The 17,377-nt window shown below is 32.6% G+C and overlaps 2 protein-coding genes across 2 annotated transcripts; both read left to right on the top strand.

The window, feature by feature from the left end:
- The first annotated feature begins 615 nt into the window (after positions 1-615).
- On the top strand, positions 616-4,253 carry LOC116024953 (chitinase 6-like). Its single transcript, XM_031265995.1, has 2 exons — positions 616-1,049; positions 3,695-4,253. The coding sequence occupies exons 1-2, from the start codon at positions 752-754 to the stop codon at positions 4,105-4,107; spliced, it is 711 nt and encodes a 236-aa protein (XP_031121855.1). The 5' UTR covers positions 616-751; the 3' UTR covers positions 4,108-4,253.
- A 6,188-nt stretch (positions 4,254-10,441) lies between these two features.
- Positions 10,442-16,646, top strand: LOC116025107 (putative late blight resistance protein homolog R1B-14). The gene is made up of 3 exons (XM_031266199.1): positions 10,442-11,011; positions 14,045-16,293; positions 16,424-16,646. The coding sequence occupies exons 1-2, from the start codon at positions 10,565-10,567 to the stop codon at positions 16,256-16,258; spliced, it is 2,661 nt and encodes an 886-aa protein (XP_031122059.1). The 5' UTR covers positions 10,442-10,564; the 3' UTR covers positions 16,259-16,293; positions 16,424-16,646.
- The last annotated feature ends 731 nt before the right edge of the window (positions 16,647-17,377 follow it).

Below are 17,377 nucleotides of genomic sequence, written 5' to 3'. Positions count from 1 at the left end.
TTTATAATAATAGTCATCTTTACTACTACTTTTATTCCAAGTTGAAAAAACTCATTTTAATTATATTAAAATAATTACTTTTATCTTCTCAAAAAAAATAATTACTTTTATTTTATATTACAATAATTAACTTTCACATTTAAAATTTATATTAATTATTTACTTATTTTAATTTTCATATTTGACATTAGAGTGCAATGCCCGTATCATAACTAGTTTCTTACATAAAATTATGATTTTTTTGTTTTTGGAATTAAGTTACATTAAACTTTACTGTTTTTCACTTTGTACATTTTTAAAGTTTACTTTTATATATAATATGATACACTTTTAGAGTTCGCATGTTTTATAAAATATGTATTATGAGTGATTATGTTTTCAAAAAAATATGTATTATGAGTGATTATAGAGATATGAGCCGTCCATTTATTGATATTATTTGATATTTTCTTTATAAAGAATTACTTTGTTCGTTAGTTTATATATTGATAAAGAAGTCAATAAATGTGAATGACCTTGATTCGATTAATTATATTCATAAAATAGTCAATAAATGTGCATGACATTTGCTTTCCAAATCATACCAGGCCAACTCCCAAAAAAGCATCCTATGAATAGTGTTGATGAATTGAAACAAAAATCAGAGTGTATAAAAAATACCCAAAAGTGACCGTTTTTAGATATATAAATACTAGTGCACATATTCTTTGCTTATCTACTTTGGCACCCCTCCCCCCTTTTCATCCTAAAAATGAAGAATTCTATTAGCAAAAATTACGTTCTCTCAATTTTCCTTTTGGGAGCCTTCACTATCACTGCCTCGCCGTGTTACGCATCCCCTAATGCGGTTTCCGGGATCGTCACCGGCGCGTTCTTCGACGGAATCGCCGGGAAGGCCTCGCCGAGCTGCGAGGCGAAAGGATTCTACACGCGAGCCGCGTTTCTGAAAGCAGCCGAGTCGTATCCCGAGTTCGGAACGGTCGGCTCAGCTGATGTCGCCAAGCGGGAGATCGCTGCTTTCTTCGCCCACGTCACCCATGAAACTATCCGTAAGTTTTTCCCATTTTCTCCCTTCTACCATTTGCTTTTCACCAATTTGAATTCTTTTACTTTTTAAACTCCAAAATATTTAGTGTCATAAAATATAATTGAATGAAGTTTAATGAAAATTTTAGGCAAATTTTAATGTAGATACATGAAGTGAAATCACGTCGTTTGATTTTAATTTTTGCTACCGTTTTTCTATTTTGTTACCATTGTATAAACTCTATTTTAAAGTTTCATTTTTTACACACTAATTTCATTATAATAATAATAAATTATCATTTTAATTAAATTCCATGTCTCTTTATCCAATTCTATTTTATATATACAATAGGTTCATTATAGCAATACTAAAGTATTATTTTAATTCCATTACAAGTTCATTTGACAATATACACACAATATGTTAATTATATCAATATTAAAGTATTATTTTAATTCCATTACAGGTTCATTTGATAATATACATATCTATATGGACTTTGTTATTCATTTTTATTTTATACATACAATAAGTTCACTATAACAACACTAAAATATTATTTTAATTCTACTACAATTCGTTTGATAATATACAAAATGTCTTTTGAAAGTCTTTTTTTCAAGCTTCCAAATTAACTCTAAATTTAAAAGTAAAAATTTAAAAGTTGAGTAAATAAAAACTTCAATATAATTGGTGTGCTAAAAGTGATGAATTATATTATTTCCTTTCAAATATTTTATCTCACCAATAGGGAGTATAGTTTTAAAACTGAATACGAAATTTCCAAAATTAATTCGAATTGAAAGTAGTTGGGAGTTGGGACCATACTTTAATGCAAGGTGGTTCTTTTCTAATCCCAATTAAGTACGAATGAATAGTCGTCCTTTTAATTCAATGCTCATAAAAAGACAAATGTATAAAATACAATACACCCTTATAAATTATAATGAATTGCGACGATTTGGATCGACTCCGCATCACCAACGCAGTTTAAAAATCAGATTGAAATTGTTCGCCCCATTCCACCATGCATTCATAGTGGATGTGACTTTATAGTCTTTGAAAACTCATAAAATAACATTCCTAAGTCATTTTTCAAAATTATAATTTTAGTGTTTGAATATTAATAAAAAATACTCACTTTGATATAAGGAAAAATCTCATTTTGGTGTAAAATGTCTTCCTAAATTTGTACTCATAAGACATTTTTCATATATTCCTATGTTCTATCTCTCCCTTTGAGTGAAATCAAATGGACGGGTTGACGCGCCACATGTATGTTTGTTATTTGAACTATATTGAACTAATCTAGTTTATGAGTTTGGTCGGGTTAGACCAAACAATAAAAATCTTCACATGAACGGCCAACTCACATCCCAAAGTATAGTAAATTTTTTATGTTTAGAATTATTATAATTTTCAATTTATGTATTTATTTTCATTATATGGAGTAATAACTTACAAGTAAAAAATTATATATTTACATTTTTTATTATAATCATTATTAATCTTTATTTCTTATATATTTAATTTATAATTTTATTTAAATATAAATAATAGGAGTAATTATTATCATAATCAAAATTGATGATTTTATTGGGATCATGTCCACCATAAATCAGGTATGGAAGTACGAGACTGGGTAGGAAAATAATAGTATTATTGCTCGAGGCGCTAGGTCTAAAATAGTATGTACAAAGTCGGAGATATTGGCCTAAAATGGCAATCCAAATAATAAATAAATAATACAAGTTATAATCCAAATAGGACGGTTAATGAACCGAACATGAACAAACAAAGGTTCTTCGTGTTCGTTTGTTAAGCGTTCATTAATGTTCGTTAACGTTCATGAATGCTAAATAAACAAATATATGTACATGTTCATGATCATAATTTGTTCGTGAACAAGAAATAATTGTTTATGTTCACAAACAATAGCCAAATAAACAACCTAAAGACTATAAAAATAATGCGAATAAGTCCAAAAGTTTTTTTTTTTTTTAAATATGTAGGCTAAATGCCTAAACTAAGATAAATTGTATTTAAATGAGTTTGTTTGTAAACAATCTTAAATGGGCATCTCGAAAGTTCTGTTCGCTAAGACCTCTAAGTCCAAATAGTGGGTTATAAATAATACTCCGTAATATAATCGTGGGGAATTGAACTCTAGTGTCATTGGAAGTTAGGATCACAAACTCCTGGACATGAGAGATTTACTAATTTAGTGAATCAAGAGATGATGTCTTAAGAGGAAATAAGGGTGCGTGAGGCACATCTAGATACTTGGCAAATGTATGGCTCTAGCTTGCTTTCATTCCTGGCCATGCACGTGTCTCCCCACTGCTTGGATGCCAACCATTTTCATACGGGTAAATAAAACATCCTACATACCTTTTAATATATAATATATTGAGTGGCTTGGGTGGTTAGTGCTTGTGTTGTTATTCACTTATTCCATTAGGTGTAGGTTCAAATCTTGTTGCTTACGGGCACATCAATTTTTTTTTTTTTATTTGTTGTCAACTCTCGACCTCTACTCAAGAATAAGAGTGCACGGTTTAGGCCAACCAAACTGATTATTTGCCATATTTGTTTGGCCATTTATAAACCATTGCTTTGAGTATTCCCAATGACAAGAAAGAATCTGTGACTTAATTAATAATGCAGAAATGTGTTACATAAACGAGATAAACGGCACCACCAGAGACTACTGCGACGAAACCAACACAGAGTACCCCTGCACCGCCGGCAAGATGTACTACGGCCGGGGACCCATCCAACTATCCTGGAACTTCAACTACGGACCCGCCGGAAAAAGCATAGGATTCGACGGCCTAAACGATCCCGACGTCGTCGCTAGAGATAGTGTTATATCCTTCAAGACAGCCCTGTGGTATTGGATGAAGTATTGCCATTCCCTCATCATCTCCGGCCAAGGTTTCGGCGCCACCATTCGAGCCATCAACGGCCAAATCGAGTGCGACGGCGGCAGCCCTAGCTCAGTTAGCAATAGGGTTGAGTATTTTAAGGAGTATTGCCGTCAATTTGGTATTCAGCCTGGGGATCATCTCAGCTGCTAGCCGATATATACATACATTTGGCCTTTTCTCACTAATTTATTTAATTTGTGGGTGAAGAGGTGTAATGCAAGCTCTACTATGAAAGTTTAATTTGTGTTCGGGATTACAATGTTGCATTAATAAATTGAAAGTTTTAATACTCTCTATATCTCATTTTATGTGTCTGATTCGATTAACGAGACTTAATTTGAGTTATTTTTAATTCAATTTTTCATAATATTACATCTACAAGCCGCAACCACCACCACAACGTACATAAAATTGACCACTGCCATACTAACACAAAATGCACACATTTAATACTAGCAATGCACATCTTTTACTCTGTGAGTGCACAACGGTGTTCAAGATAGTCATACGATGCATAACCTCACACCAGCAATGATACCTAACCAATGCAGAACTCACAGTCCTACGATGCACTACACCTAGCGCCCCATTGCACTGTTCAATAGCCTATAATGCACCTCCTCCTAAAATTACATATTTATCAACAAACATAATCAAAAGTATACTCTAACGAACCGCCAAAAAAAAAAAAAGAAGAAGAAGAACAAATATGTGTGTTTGGTTTGATTGAAAACATTTCCATGGAAAAGGTTTTCCTAAAAGTGGAAGAAAATGTTGTTTTATGTTATTTTGTTGGATGGAAAACATTCTCCATTGGAAGATGAATTACTCAAAGTTGAGGAAAATGAATTATTTGCAAAGCGGTGGATTTTGTTTTCCACAAGGCTTGGAAAAAAAACATGATTGGACCAATTTACTCTTATGAAAGTTTCTTAATTACATAGACACCTATTTATTCATTCATCTTTTTATGGGTATATTGGTCTTTATATTCATTATTCTTTATCTTTCTAAACCCAACCAAACAATGGAATCTATATTTTCAGTAATTTCTTTTTCACCAACCAAACAATGGAATTCATTTTCTTAGAATTTATTTTCCATGGAATTTCAATTCCATTTCTCTTCAAATATTATTGAATGGAGCGTTTGGTTGGATGGAAAATATTTTCAATGGGAAAAGGACTTACTGAAAGTGAAAGAAAACAAAATCTATGCAAAACATTGGTATTTTGTTTTCCATAGGACTTGGGAAGAAAAATACGGAGTAACACATTTGGACTATTTTAGCCTCAAAAAGTTTCTTAATTACACATGTGTATATATTATCACTATAGCATCTATACATCGGCGGTACATCAAATATTAATCCTTATTATTAAGCGCATATTGGTCTTTATATTCATAATTCCTTACAATTATTCTAAATCTAACCAAACAATAGAATTCATATTCCTAGTAATTTCTTTTCCTCCAACCAACCAAACAATAAAATTTATTTTCTTGGTAATTTGTTTTCCAAGAAATTTGAATTCAATTTCCCTTCAAATATTTTCTTAGAAGACCGTAGGAAAACGACCGGAAAAATCCCTAAAATGGCCTAAAATCAAAGAGGATAACGTAACTTGGAATTAGTCCATGTGCACAGTTGTTATATATATACATACATACATATATATATATATATATATATATATATATATATATATATATATAGAGAGAGAGAGAGAGAGAGAGAGAGAGAGAGTCCTATTTTTTATATAAGTTCATGTGCATAGTTGTTAGCCTTTTAAATAATAAGATCAGTGGTGTAGATTAAAAGTGATTTGTTTATTTAAAAAAATTCATTTTAAACACAGATAATTGGGGGAGTATTCATGCAGGGGGTATTTTGAGATTTGAGGTGGGGTATTGCAAGCCGGTTGGGGAGTCTACTGGTTTTATTATTATTATAATTTTTTTTGTTTTAAAAAATTAGGACTCAAGGGTTGCACAGGTCGACGAGGATCTTGTTTATGCGAAGTGTACTGTGGAGTACACAGCTCACCGTCGTCGGCTGCTGCTCGTACGAGGAACACCGTTGCCCGCTGCTCCACGTTCACGGAACACCATAAATTACCTAACCGTAAAGTCACCACTCTAACGGCAGGGTGGGAATTCGAATTCAACCCCCATCAACATGTTGGAGTTAAGATTCCCCAAATTAGAGTTTGGGCCATTGGGCTTCTTAGATTGGAGATTTAGTTTCTCAAGTTGGCGTAAGTGTAGAGATGGATCTCTTGTGCGCAGAATCAATGATAAAAATTGACTAAGTGGCTGCTTGGTGACTCATGTTTTACCTCATTCAGCGACCCTGTGGTATGAATTCTAGAGTCTTAAAATTGATTTAGCGTAAGCTGAAAAATCAAATGTATTAAATGTTTTATTTTTGAGAAATACTTGATGTACTCCCAATTTTTACTTTCATTTGTGTTCAAATTTGATTGAAGGAAGAAAAAAAATGAATAAATAAATATCATAGCTCCATACTAAATTGAGCAATCAAAGCATATCAAATCATAAAGAGTATAAAATGTGAGTACAAATTAAGAGTACATCTAGAATTACTATTTATTAACCCAATAGGGTAGCTCAAGTGGCAAGTGAGCTATCTTTGTGAGGAAGAATTCAGGGAGAGCTCGGGTAGAATTCAAGGTGAACCTGAGTTCGATTCCCACAGGTGACGATTTCCCCGAACCAATTTTCGTGATTTCCGAAGCGAATGTGGATGGACCTGGACCGTTGAACGGACAGAGAAAGACGCCGTGAATTTAAAAAAAAAAATTACTATTTATTTTTTTCCCATAACACATGCGTGGAATCTTGTATTTGCGCGTAGGACGACGTGTGGGTCACCATTCAAGGCGCGTAAAAGTGTAAAGCACAAGGTACTAGCAACCGCGTAATCCCTACTTACATCTTGCATCTACTTTTAAAAAGACACATTAACTTTTCAATTTTAAATTAAATAAAATTCAATATTTCTTTTTTTTTTTTGAAAAGTAAAACTCAATATTTCTAAAATCAATTTGTGTTTGTGTTTGTGTACTTGTGTTTGTGAAAATCAATCTCTAAAAAAGATGTACTTCTTGCCAATGACCCTATGGTTTAGTAAAATGAAGTGACTTTCCTAAATGAGAGATTATAGGTTCGAGCCTTAGTAGTGGTGATATTAATTTTTTTTTTTGCTTCAGTAGATATAAACAGATACTACACTGTAACAGAGTCAATAGTACTAAAAAAAGGATCTACTCTGTATTTTTTTTTAAAATTATCATTTACTTTTCAGAAATTTAAATTAAATAAAACTCAACAGGTGAAAAATTAAAACAATAATCTAAAAAGATTTTAAAAAGAATATTTTTTAGAAATAGTTAATGATATATAAATTAGAAAAGTTAGCTTTATTTTAGAACACATTGAAAAGAAAATAGTGCTAACAAAATGGGACGACGTGGGGAAGTAGATGTAATGCAGGGTCACTCCTAGACACGTGATCCGATCCAAAGATTTGGATAATTTTTTGTTCTGCAGGAGGGGACCCAAGAGGTAGGGATCGCAATGGGGCTGGGCCCCGGGGAATAGGGCTCCCGTTCCTGTCGTCGAAATCCCTTACCATTTTTCGTCCCTGTCCTATTTTTCGGCAGACATGGTGAGTTATTCTCCATCCTCGTCTACGCAGTGATTTTTCAGGGACGAGATATTTTCGCGGGATTTTTTGAATTATTTCAATTTAAAAAAATAATATTATGAAAAAGAAACTAATAACATCATAGAATATAAGGAACATAGAATATATAAATCACCTAAAGTAATTCAATATAAACAGTTTATTGTACTCAGTTTATTTTCACTGCTTATTTCTCATCATGTCTCACAAATAACATCACTGGATTCACTGTTTATTTCAAGTTTGCATTGCTTATATCAATAAAATGCATCACTGCAACTATAAACTATAAACTAGGCTATATATATATATATATATATATATATATATATATATATATATATATATATATATATTATAATATAATATAATAATATACGGGGAATCAGGAATCGGCGGGGACCGGAGATCAGGGTCGGGGTCGGGGCGTGAGTATACCCTCCCTGTCCCCGTCTCCGTCTCCGGTGGGGATTCAAAATTTCTCCCCATCCCCATTTCCGTTCCCCGAAATAATTCCCCGAACTCGTCCCCGTCAGGGCATGAATCAGTTTTTCCTGTCGGGAGCAGGTTGAATTGCCATCCCTAAACCCAACTGCCCTCTCATGCAAGCCCTTTTGTAACTAATATCATTTCCAATTCTCTATATTAAATTTTGTATCAAATTTTATTGCAAAAAAATATTCTCATCCTATTCTTACATTATTATTATTTTTTTTAATCTCCAAATCATTACATCAAATTTTATTTCTTCACTAGAATAATTTATTTTCTCATAAATTAAGACTTTGTATTATAACTTTACATATTTTAATATAAAATATAATTATAATGCAACTATTATTTTATGTCACAATAATATATTATAGAACTTCCATTACATTTAATTTAGAGAATTACCATATCATTGGGAGGAAATGGGGGTGACCTTGAAGATTACCGAATTTAAGTATGTTTAAAACAAATTTAGAAGTAATTTGCTTTAACTTTGTTAAAATTATGCTTTATGTAGTTTCAATTGTAATTAATCTATGTTTAATATAATTTAATTTTAATAATATAAAATTTATATTTAACAATTTAACAATTTAACAAAATATACAAACACATTAAAACTAAATAAAGGACATAAAAGGAATTAGAAATAAAAGCAAGGGGTAAAATGGGAAGAAAAATAACACATCAAATATGGCTCTACAGTGCTACACTGTTCATCTCCCACCATTTTTTTCGCAATGATGCATTCGTTGGATGAAGTTTGCACCATTTTTTTTCCCCATTTTGGTGTTTTGCCTGGCTCGTTGGAGATGGCCTAAGAGCTCTAATTCGGTCATTGGGAATTACTTTCAAAACACAAATTGTGGTTTCTCTTAATTCGCTCATTCTAACCGACATCAAACCGGGGGATAGTCTTAGTGAGGAGATTAACTATCATATTTTGTTCTTAATAACAGTGCTTAAGTTTAATGTTGCTCAAAGTGCTCAACCACCTTCTAGTGTTGCTAATTAAGTCGAGGACTTAATTAAGAACTTATGACTAAATTGAAAAAAATACTAATCAAGAACTAAATTGGGTATTAACCCTATCAAAATGTATACTTTAATTTATGCAACTAAAAGTTTAAAATTAAAATTTAAAAAAACTCTACATATATAAAAATATGTTTAAACATTTTTTTAGGTATGAATTAAATATCTAAATAAAAAATTGAAATATTGTTAGGATTATATAGTATAATTAGACATAATTGACACAAGATATGAATATTTATTTTTATTTCAAGAAATTTTAAAATTTGAAATATAATTATTACAAGATATAAAAAAATGAATTTTCTAAACTTATTACAACAATAAGTGTGCAAATTATATCGTAAATCAGTATCCACTATGTGTATTGTAGATCCTCTGGACCTATTGTTAACATATTATGTATATTTTTACTTAATGGATTGTGTACACGTAGAGTGTACATAATATGTTAACACAATTATAAATAAATTAATTAAAAATATATAATATATTAATTGTATGTACAAAATTTGGAGGGAAAATTGTAATTTTCATCCCTAAGTTATAGAGTAATTGTTCGTTCTTAAGTTATGGTAATACTCACTTTTCGTCCCTAAGTTATCATTACGTTGCACTTTTCATCTCTAATTTAAGTGTGCAAACTTCGGTAAATTTTCGTTTAAAATTTTTTTAATTGAACTTTTCCGGTTCAAAGCTAATTTTTTTAATGAAGTTTATTGAAAAATTTCCATTAAAAAATTTTTAAACGAAAATTTACCGAAGTTTGCACACTTAAGTTAAGGACGAAAAGTACAACGTAATGATAACTTAGGAACGAAATTTTCAATTTGAATAACTCAGAGACGAAAAATACAACATAAATGATAACTTAAAGACGAATTCTACAGTTACCCTATAACTTAGGATGAAATGGCATACAGTAATGGCAAGAAGTGGCAAGAAGTGGCATTTTTTGTAGTTTGGACTCGGGTTCAGAGGATAATGTTTTTCTAGTTTGGACTCGGGTACAGAGGATATAGTAATGGCAAGAAGTGGCATTTTTTTTTTTTATTAATTATAGGAACTAAAAAAGAATTGTACTTTGGAATATGGACCACTAATTTAATTGGTCAATAGTAAACTTCTTCCATCTTTGATGTTAAATTACTGAGAAAAGAGCAGGACACGCTTTCTTAGCACTGCAACATTTCATAATATATATATATCCAAGTTATCATTAACGTCTATATATATCAACAACTCCAAACCTCCTTTCAAAAAAGAAAAAAACAATTCCAAAACTCAAACCTCCACTCACTCACTCTCTATCTTTCTCTCTCTTCTCTCTCTCTGTTATCAGTTATACCTTCACTTCTTCAGACGAGAAAAATGGCGGACGCAGCCATTAGCTTACTGGTAAACAGGCTAGCGCAAGTCGTGGAAGAAAACGCGACGCTAATCCTCGGCATCAGAGACCACGTGGAGGAGCTAGTGAGCGACCTCAACTCGTTCCAGGCCATACTGAAGCAAGCATCGAAGCACGAAAGCAGCAACGACAACGATGTCCTGAGGGACGTGGTGGACAAGATCCGGAGCGTGGTCAACGAAGCCGAGGACGCCATCGACAAGTACCTCGTCGATACCAGAAAGCACAAATCCAAAGGTACGGTGATGAGGTATTTGGATAAGGTTGCTTACTATTCGAAGGCCAGCGATGCTGCGAAGCAGATAGATGCCATTAAAGGAAGAGTGGCGAAGATTAGAAAGGATCACGATTCTGGCCTTAGGGAGCTCCAACGTGATCCAAACGAAGCTCAGTTGTTCCTCCAAAGAAAGGTATATCACAATTCGCAATATACTGATTTTTTGAGTTCTTAGGTCTCAATAATCTTTAGTTTCTTGTGTCAATTTTGAAATTATAAGTTGGAAAGCTACAGAGTGGGATTGAATTAGATTATTAGTTTGAAATATGAGTTCTTAGGTCACTAATGAGGGTAGAATTTGAATTGAGGATTTTATTAATTGATTAATTTTGATTTATTTAATTAAGCAATTTATAATCAAAATGGCATTTTATTATACTAACTAGTAAACTACCCGTGCAATGCACGGATTAATTTTTATATTATATATTTAAATAATACAAATTAAAGATGAAGATATAAATAATTATAATATTTGAGAGTGTATGTTTATTTGATTATAAAGATTAATGTAAAAGTATCAATAATATATGACTCATTTAATTGCATTTATTTTAAAAAATTTGCTATATAATATGATTTATGTAACTTATGATGACCATTTTATGGATTAAAAGTTCTTTTTCAATGTGAGGACAATTTTGTGGCTCTTATTTTTATTATTCACCCCTATATATACACTATCTACCTTATTAGCAAACATACCGGATTTGTTTAATACAATATAAAGGATTTGATTTTGTAAAATATTTAATAGTATTTATAATGGTTTATAATATTTTCTATATGGAAAAAACATCCTAAAATCATTGATAAAACATAAAATACACATGTGGTATATATACTTATAGAAAATTACTCGTGTGATGCACGAATAAACTTTATATATATATAGGCCACCCCTTAACCTGCGGTCAGTGCGGCCTCACCACTATATAGAAATCTGTTCAAATGTGGTCATGCCTTCCCGTGCGGTCGGTGCGGTTCACACCACTCAATGTTATAAAATGCACCACTCAATGTTAGAAAACACACCACAATGAAAATACAGAAAAACACCAAAAAACACACCACACACCCAAAATAATGCACCATAATTTCCTTGCCCCTAATGGTGCATTTGCTAACACTGTGTGGTGTATATTTGCATGCCTAGTGGTGTATTTTTTGGTGATACGTACCTAATGATGCATATTTGTGCGGTGCATTTTCTAACATTGAGTGGTATATATTTGTATACATAGTGGTGAGACTGCACTGACCGCACGTTAAGGGACGGGCACACATGATTATGACAATATATATATATATATATATAATTGATGATGAAATTATAAACAATTCTAATATTTGAAAGTGTACATTTATTTGAAATTATAAGATTTGTATATTAGTGTTGAAATTGATTACTTAAAATTTATATTAGGAAAAGTCTAAACAAAAATTAGAAGGAAGAGCATGGCTAATTGATACTATTTTAAATAACAAAAATAAATTATAATCAAATGAAAGGAATCTCTACGTTGGCTAAGCTCTATTATAATAATAATAATTACAATCAATAATTAATATTATTCTATAATAATAATAATAATTACCATATTACAAAAATACCCCTACGTTTGGGCGGGAAAACTTTAGAGGAGGATATTGCTTTTATATATAGTATAGATTTTTTTGTCAACTTGGAAATTGTAGTTTGGAAAGCCTAAAATGGGATGCAATTAGATTATTAGTTTGAAATCTGGGTTCTTAGTTTGCTTATGAGTGCGACATTTGGGGGTTTTATTTATTAATTTATTTTACACTACTTATGTAAACAATTATTATTCAAAATGGGATTATAGTTTACTAATTCTTATGTAAACATGGAAATTATATTTTGAAAAGCTTAAAATGGGATTTTAATAGGTTCTCATTTCAAATCATTGATTAATTTTAATTGAGGGTTTGCACTTGGTGATTCAAACCAAGAATGCTAGAAGGCCAATAGGCTGCTCTTGTTGAGAGTTGAACTAACTTGAAATTTTATTGTTACTAAGTCAATAGCCTGACCAACTTGCTTATATTTTGTGTATTACTTAAGATAAGATTTAATAAGATTATAGTTTGGAAATTGGGTTCTTGGTTCACTAATGCGTGTGAAATTTTTGCATTTTATTAATTGATTTGAGTTATTTTATTTATATACATAGTTTATATTCAAATTGGGAATATGTTTTACTATTTTTTGTGTTGACATGGAAATTATATTTTTGAAAGCTCAGAATAGGATTAAATAACTCCGCAGATTATTTCTTAGTTCACTAATGAGTGTGAAATTTGGAGTTAAATTAATTGATTAATTTTATCTTATTTATTTATACAATTTGTTCTGAGCTAATTCTTGTTTTGGTTTCTCAAGTATTGTGGTTTTCACCTTTCACGTTTAGTCTTAAATGCGACACAATGTTCATTAATTGGAGACTAAATTTGATTAATGTTAAACTTATGAGCTAAAAGTGGAAAGATGTAATAGTCGAGCTAGGAATTAAAATTAGAATTAATTTATTTGTTTGTCATTGTTCAGTTTCTTTTAGCTCATTAGACAAAACTTTAAATTTATTGCGGTGATACTCAATTGTTATCTCTAGTGCTATCAAATACCCAATTTACCTTTAAAAAAAAAGAAAAAGAAATATGGAGTTGATTTAAACTAGCTTTTTGAAAAACTTTGTTTATAGTAATCGCACTTGGCTTCTTACCATTCCCCTTTTCACATTAATAGAGTAACATAAAACCTTTTAAAATGCTCAAAGAAGTGGAAAAGGCATAAGATGAAGAGTTAACTTATTACCATTATATCAAGTTTGGGGGGACTAGTATGTCAATTAATAAGTAGTTTGGTTTTTACTTTGGCAAAATCTCTTATGAGACTATGTCTCATGGATCCTTATCCGTGAGATGACGTTTTTCCTAAAAGTATTACATTTCTTGATTAGTATTACATTTTCTAGCATAAGTATTATATTTTCATTTTGACCGGACCTGTCTTACGGATAATAATTCGTGAGACGTTGGAGACCCTTGTACTTTAAGGATAAACATAGCATCTTAATGAAATGGTGTCATATTGAAGTCAACATTTCATTTTTCCTTGACTTAATTTTCTTAAATTTTTAACAAGGCTCCTGTTGTGGAAGAAGATGATGTTGTGGGGTTTGATGAAGAGGCGAAAACTATAAAGGATCGTCTTCTTGATAAAACCAATGAAATGATGGTCATCTCAATTGTGGGGATGGCTGGGCTTGGCAAGACGACTTTGACCAAAATGGTGTTTAATGATACTCAACTTCAATATGAGTTTTTTACTCGAATTTGGGTATATGTCTCAAAAACTTTTAGTAGAAGGCAAATATTCCTTGATATCCTGAGTAATTTCACCAAGAAGACAAAAGACTACCATGATTTGTCAGATGAACTGTTAGCTAATAAAGTCAAGGAGTTTTTAGAGGGTGGGAAGTATTTCATTGTGGTTGATGATGTGTGGAGCCAGCAAGACTGGGACCATTTGAAATCGGCCTTTCCTCGAAACATGAAAGGTAGTAGAGTCCTTTTAACAACTCGGCATGAGAATGTAGCTTCACATGCAGATTCGAGTAGTAATCCCCACCATTTGAAATTTTTAACAAATGATGAAAGTTGGGAGTTACTAAAGACGAAGGTTTTTCGCAAGGAAACTTGTCCTCATGAAGTGAACGAGTGCGGGAGACTTATAGCTATAAAGTGCAAAGGATTACCGCTTGCAGTTGTAGTGATTGCAGGTGTGTTGAACAAAAACAGCACTTCTGTTGAGTGGAAACAAGTAGCTGATAATCCCTTTGCTGAGATTAATCGAGAAAAGCAAAGCTATCATGAGCTAGTGAAGTGGAGTTATGATCATTTGCCTTTCTACACGAAAGATTGTTTTCTTTACCTTGCTGCATTCCCGACAGGGCACAATATTGATTCTTGGAAGTTGATGCGCTTGTGGATAGCCGAGGGGTTCATTCCCCCCACGGAGGGAGGATACACCTTGGACTTGGAGCGTACAGCAGAGAAATACTTGAAAGATCTCATCGATAGGAATCTTCTCATGGTGTTGAACCGAAGAGCAGATGGTCAAATTAAAACATGTCGTATCCATGACACATTGCACGAGTTTTGCAAATTTGAAGCGGGCAAGAAAAATCTCTTCCACAGCACAGACGGTAACAGATTGGAGACCAATAATAGTAATTACCGTCGCCTTTGTGTCCATCATTCTCACATTATGAAGTTCCTTGCTTCAGATAAAAAGCCATCTGGAGAAAATATCCGATCTTTCTTATCATCATCCTCAAAAGAAGTAGAAGTCTCAAATGAGTTCTGGACAACCATCCCAAAAGCCTTTCCAACTCTTAGGGTATTGGATATTGAGTACCTCAAATTTCAAGTCCTTTCCAAAGAATTTTATCATCTATATTATCTTAGGTACCTAGCTATCTCAACTGACCTCAAAATCCTCCCCAAACAATTCAACAATCTTTGGAATATGCAAACTCTTGTGTTCAAGACATCACAGAATACAATTGAAGTTAAGGCAGATATTTGGAGCCTGACAAAACTAAGGCATGTTCTCATCAATGCTTCTGCACAGCTTCCTCCTCCTTCAAAAAGCACCAAACCTAGCTCTTTAGCTATGGACTTACAAACACTATCCACAATATCGCCAAGTAGTTGCACCGAGGAGATCTTTGCTCGAATCCCCAATCTTCAGAAATTGGGAATTCGCGGGAATTTGTCAGAGCTGTTAGAGAGCAGGGGAGGGAGTTGTTTGTTTGATAATATTCGCTCATTGGATCACCTCGAAAATCTAAAGTTGTTGCATGATGCCGCCATTGGTCAGGCTAGCAAGTTGCGAAGCATTCCTCGTGCTGAGAAGTTCCCTCGAAAGCTAAGGAAGTTGACATTGTCGAGCACATCATTTGAGTGGAAGGACATGTATATACTGGGATCTCTCGAGGAACTCGAGATCCTAAAGTTGGAGGAAAACGCTTTTAGGGGCGAGTTTTTGGATCTAAGCAATGTTTCTTTTAAGCATTTGCAGCTCTTGCGCATGGGAAGGACAGACTTGGTATCCTGGACCGCTTCCAAGAATAGCTTTCCAGTACTAAAATATCTTCATCTGAGACATTGTGCTAATCTTGACGCTGTCCCGCCTGCATTTGCTGAAATAGAAAGCCTTAGAGTGGTCGAGTTGTTCTGTACAAACAGTAGGGCAGCTATTTCTGCTCGCGACATATTTAAACAGAAACAAGAAAAGGAGAATACAGATAGGAGCGGTACATTTGTGTTCTCTATCTATCCTCCTGATCAGTAATTTCAACTCGGTTGCTCTATCACATTGCTACACAGGTCAGTTTTACTTTTTTATCTGATATATCTTCAAGTTAGTATAGCTTTTGTTTTGCATTTTTTTTTATGATAAAGAGTGCTTTGTTCTTCAAAAATTAACATTTTTCTTTCTTAAAATTAACCTTTGCAGACATTTGTTCTAAGTGGCAGTACTCTTGCACAACAAATAAATACTGGCATGAACATATCTCATCTGCAATGTTCATCTGAATGGTTAATGGTGGAGTGTGTGAGAAGATTTCAATGTGTAAATGTTTTCTAACTGAACAGTTGTGTTGTTATTAGTTGACAGTTTGGTTTGTTTTTAACTGAGAAATGCTTACATTCCTTAATGAATTGGGTTTTTGTTTAAATTTACTTGCCGCCTTAAAAGCATATGACTTTTCTTAATTGTTATACCATGGATCAGAGTTCATCTTGTATTGTGGTTCTTGATCCAAAAATTATATGCGGTTAACATATTATGTGTTTGTAAATAAATTGAATGCACATAATATATTAAGTACAAACACATAATATGTTAATTACAGACACATGATAATTGCAAATATATAATATGTTAATTGTAGATATAATTTGAATGTCATTTTAGACCCGAATTTATAATGTAAGGTGGAACTTGGTCAATGTATAATTTGCCAAATTCAATGTTTAAATTGCAAGATTAATATGTATATTTGTATAATACTCTGTAACATGCAACAAATTGTACTCGATCAGTCATCAGTATTTACTAACCCAAATTTTGGGCATACTCACTGATAGGATTTCGGAATAGCTGCTAAGTGTTGTTTGGGAATTTTAAGTTTGGTAGATGTTAGAAGAGAGCGGATATGCTCACTTGATGGTTTGTTCCCTGAACCTCCTATTAAGGGCACCAGCAATCACAACTATTGCTAGTGGTAACCCACTGCATTTCTTTGCAATGCCGCTTCTCCCACGGGATATAAGATGCTTAGGACATGTTAGTTTCGTCGCGAAAAACTTTTTTTTTTTGGTTTGTAGTAACTCCCAACTTTTCTCGTGCTCTAAAAATTTTAAGTCGTGCAGAATTAACATGATTAGCTACTTCAAAAATGCGTGT

This window comes from Ipomoea triloba, chromosome 7 (assembly GCF_003576645.1).
Source record: "Ipomoea triloba cultivar NCNSP0323 chromosome 7, ASM357664v1".
Taxonomy (NCBI): domain Eukaryota; kingdom Viridiplantae; phylum Streptophyta; class Magnoliopsida; order Solanales; family Convolvulaceae; genus Ipomoea; species Ipomoea triloba.
Note: the sequence above shows the minus strand (reverse complement) of the source record. Positions and strands in the feature narration are given on the sequence as shown.

What these genes read in the sequence shown, in the direction of transcription:
- LOC116024953 (XM_031265995.1), top strand. Translation starts at nt 752, where the DNA reads ATGAAGAATTCTATTAGCAAAAATTACGTTCTCTCAATTTTCCTTTTG. An exon ending in CGTCACCCATGAAACTATCC is followed by an intron (nt 1,050 to 3,694) that starts GTAAGTTTTTCC and finishes TTAATAATGCAG; the next exon opens with AAATGTGTTACATAAACGAG.
- LOC116025107 (XM_031266199.1), top strand. Translation starts at nt 10,565, where the DNA reads ATGGCGGACGCAGCCATTAGCTTACTGGTAAACAGGCTAGCGCAAGTC. An exon ending in AGTTGTTCCTCCAAAGAAAG is followed by an intron (nt 11,012 to 14,044) that starts GTATATCACAAT and finishes ATTTTTAACAAG; the next exon opens with GCTCCTGTTGTGGAAGAAGA.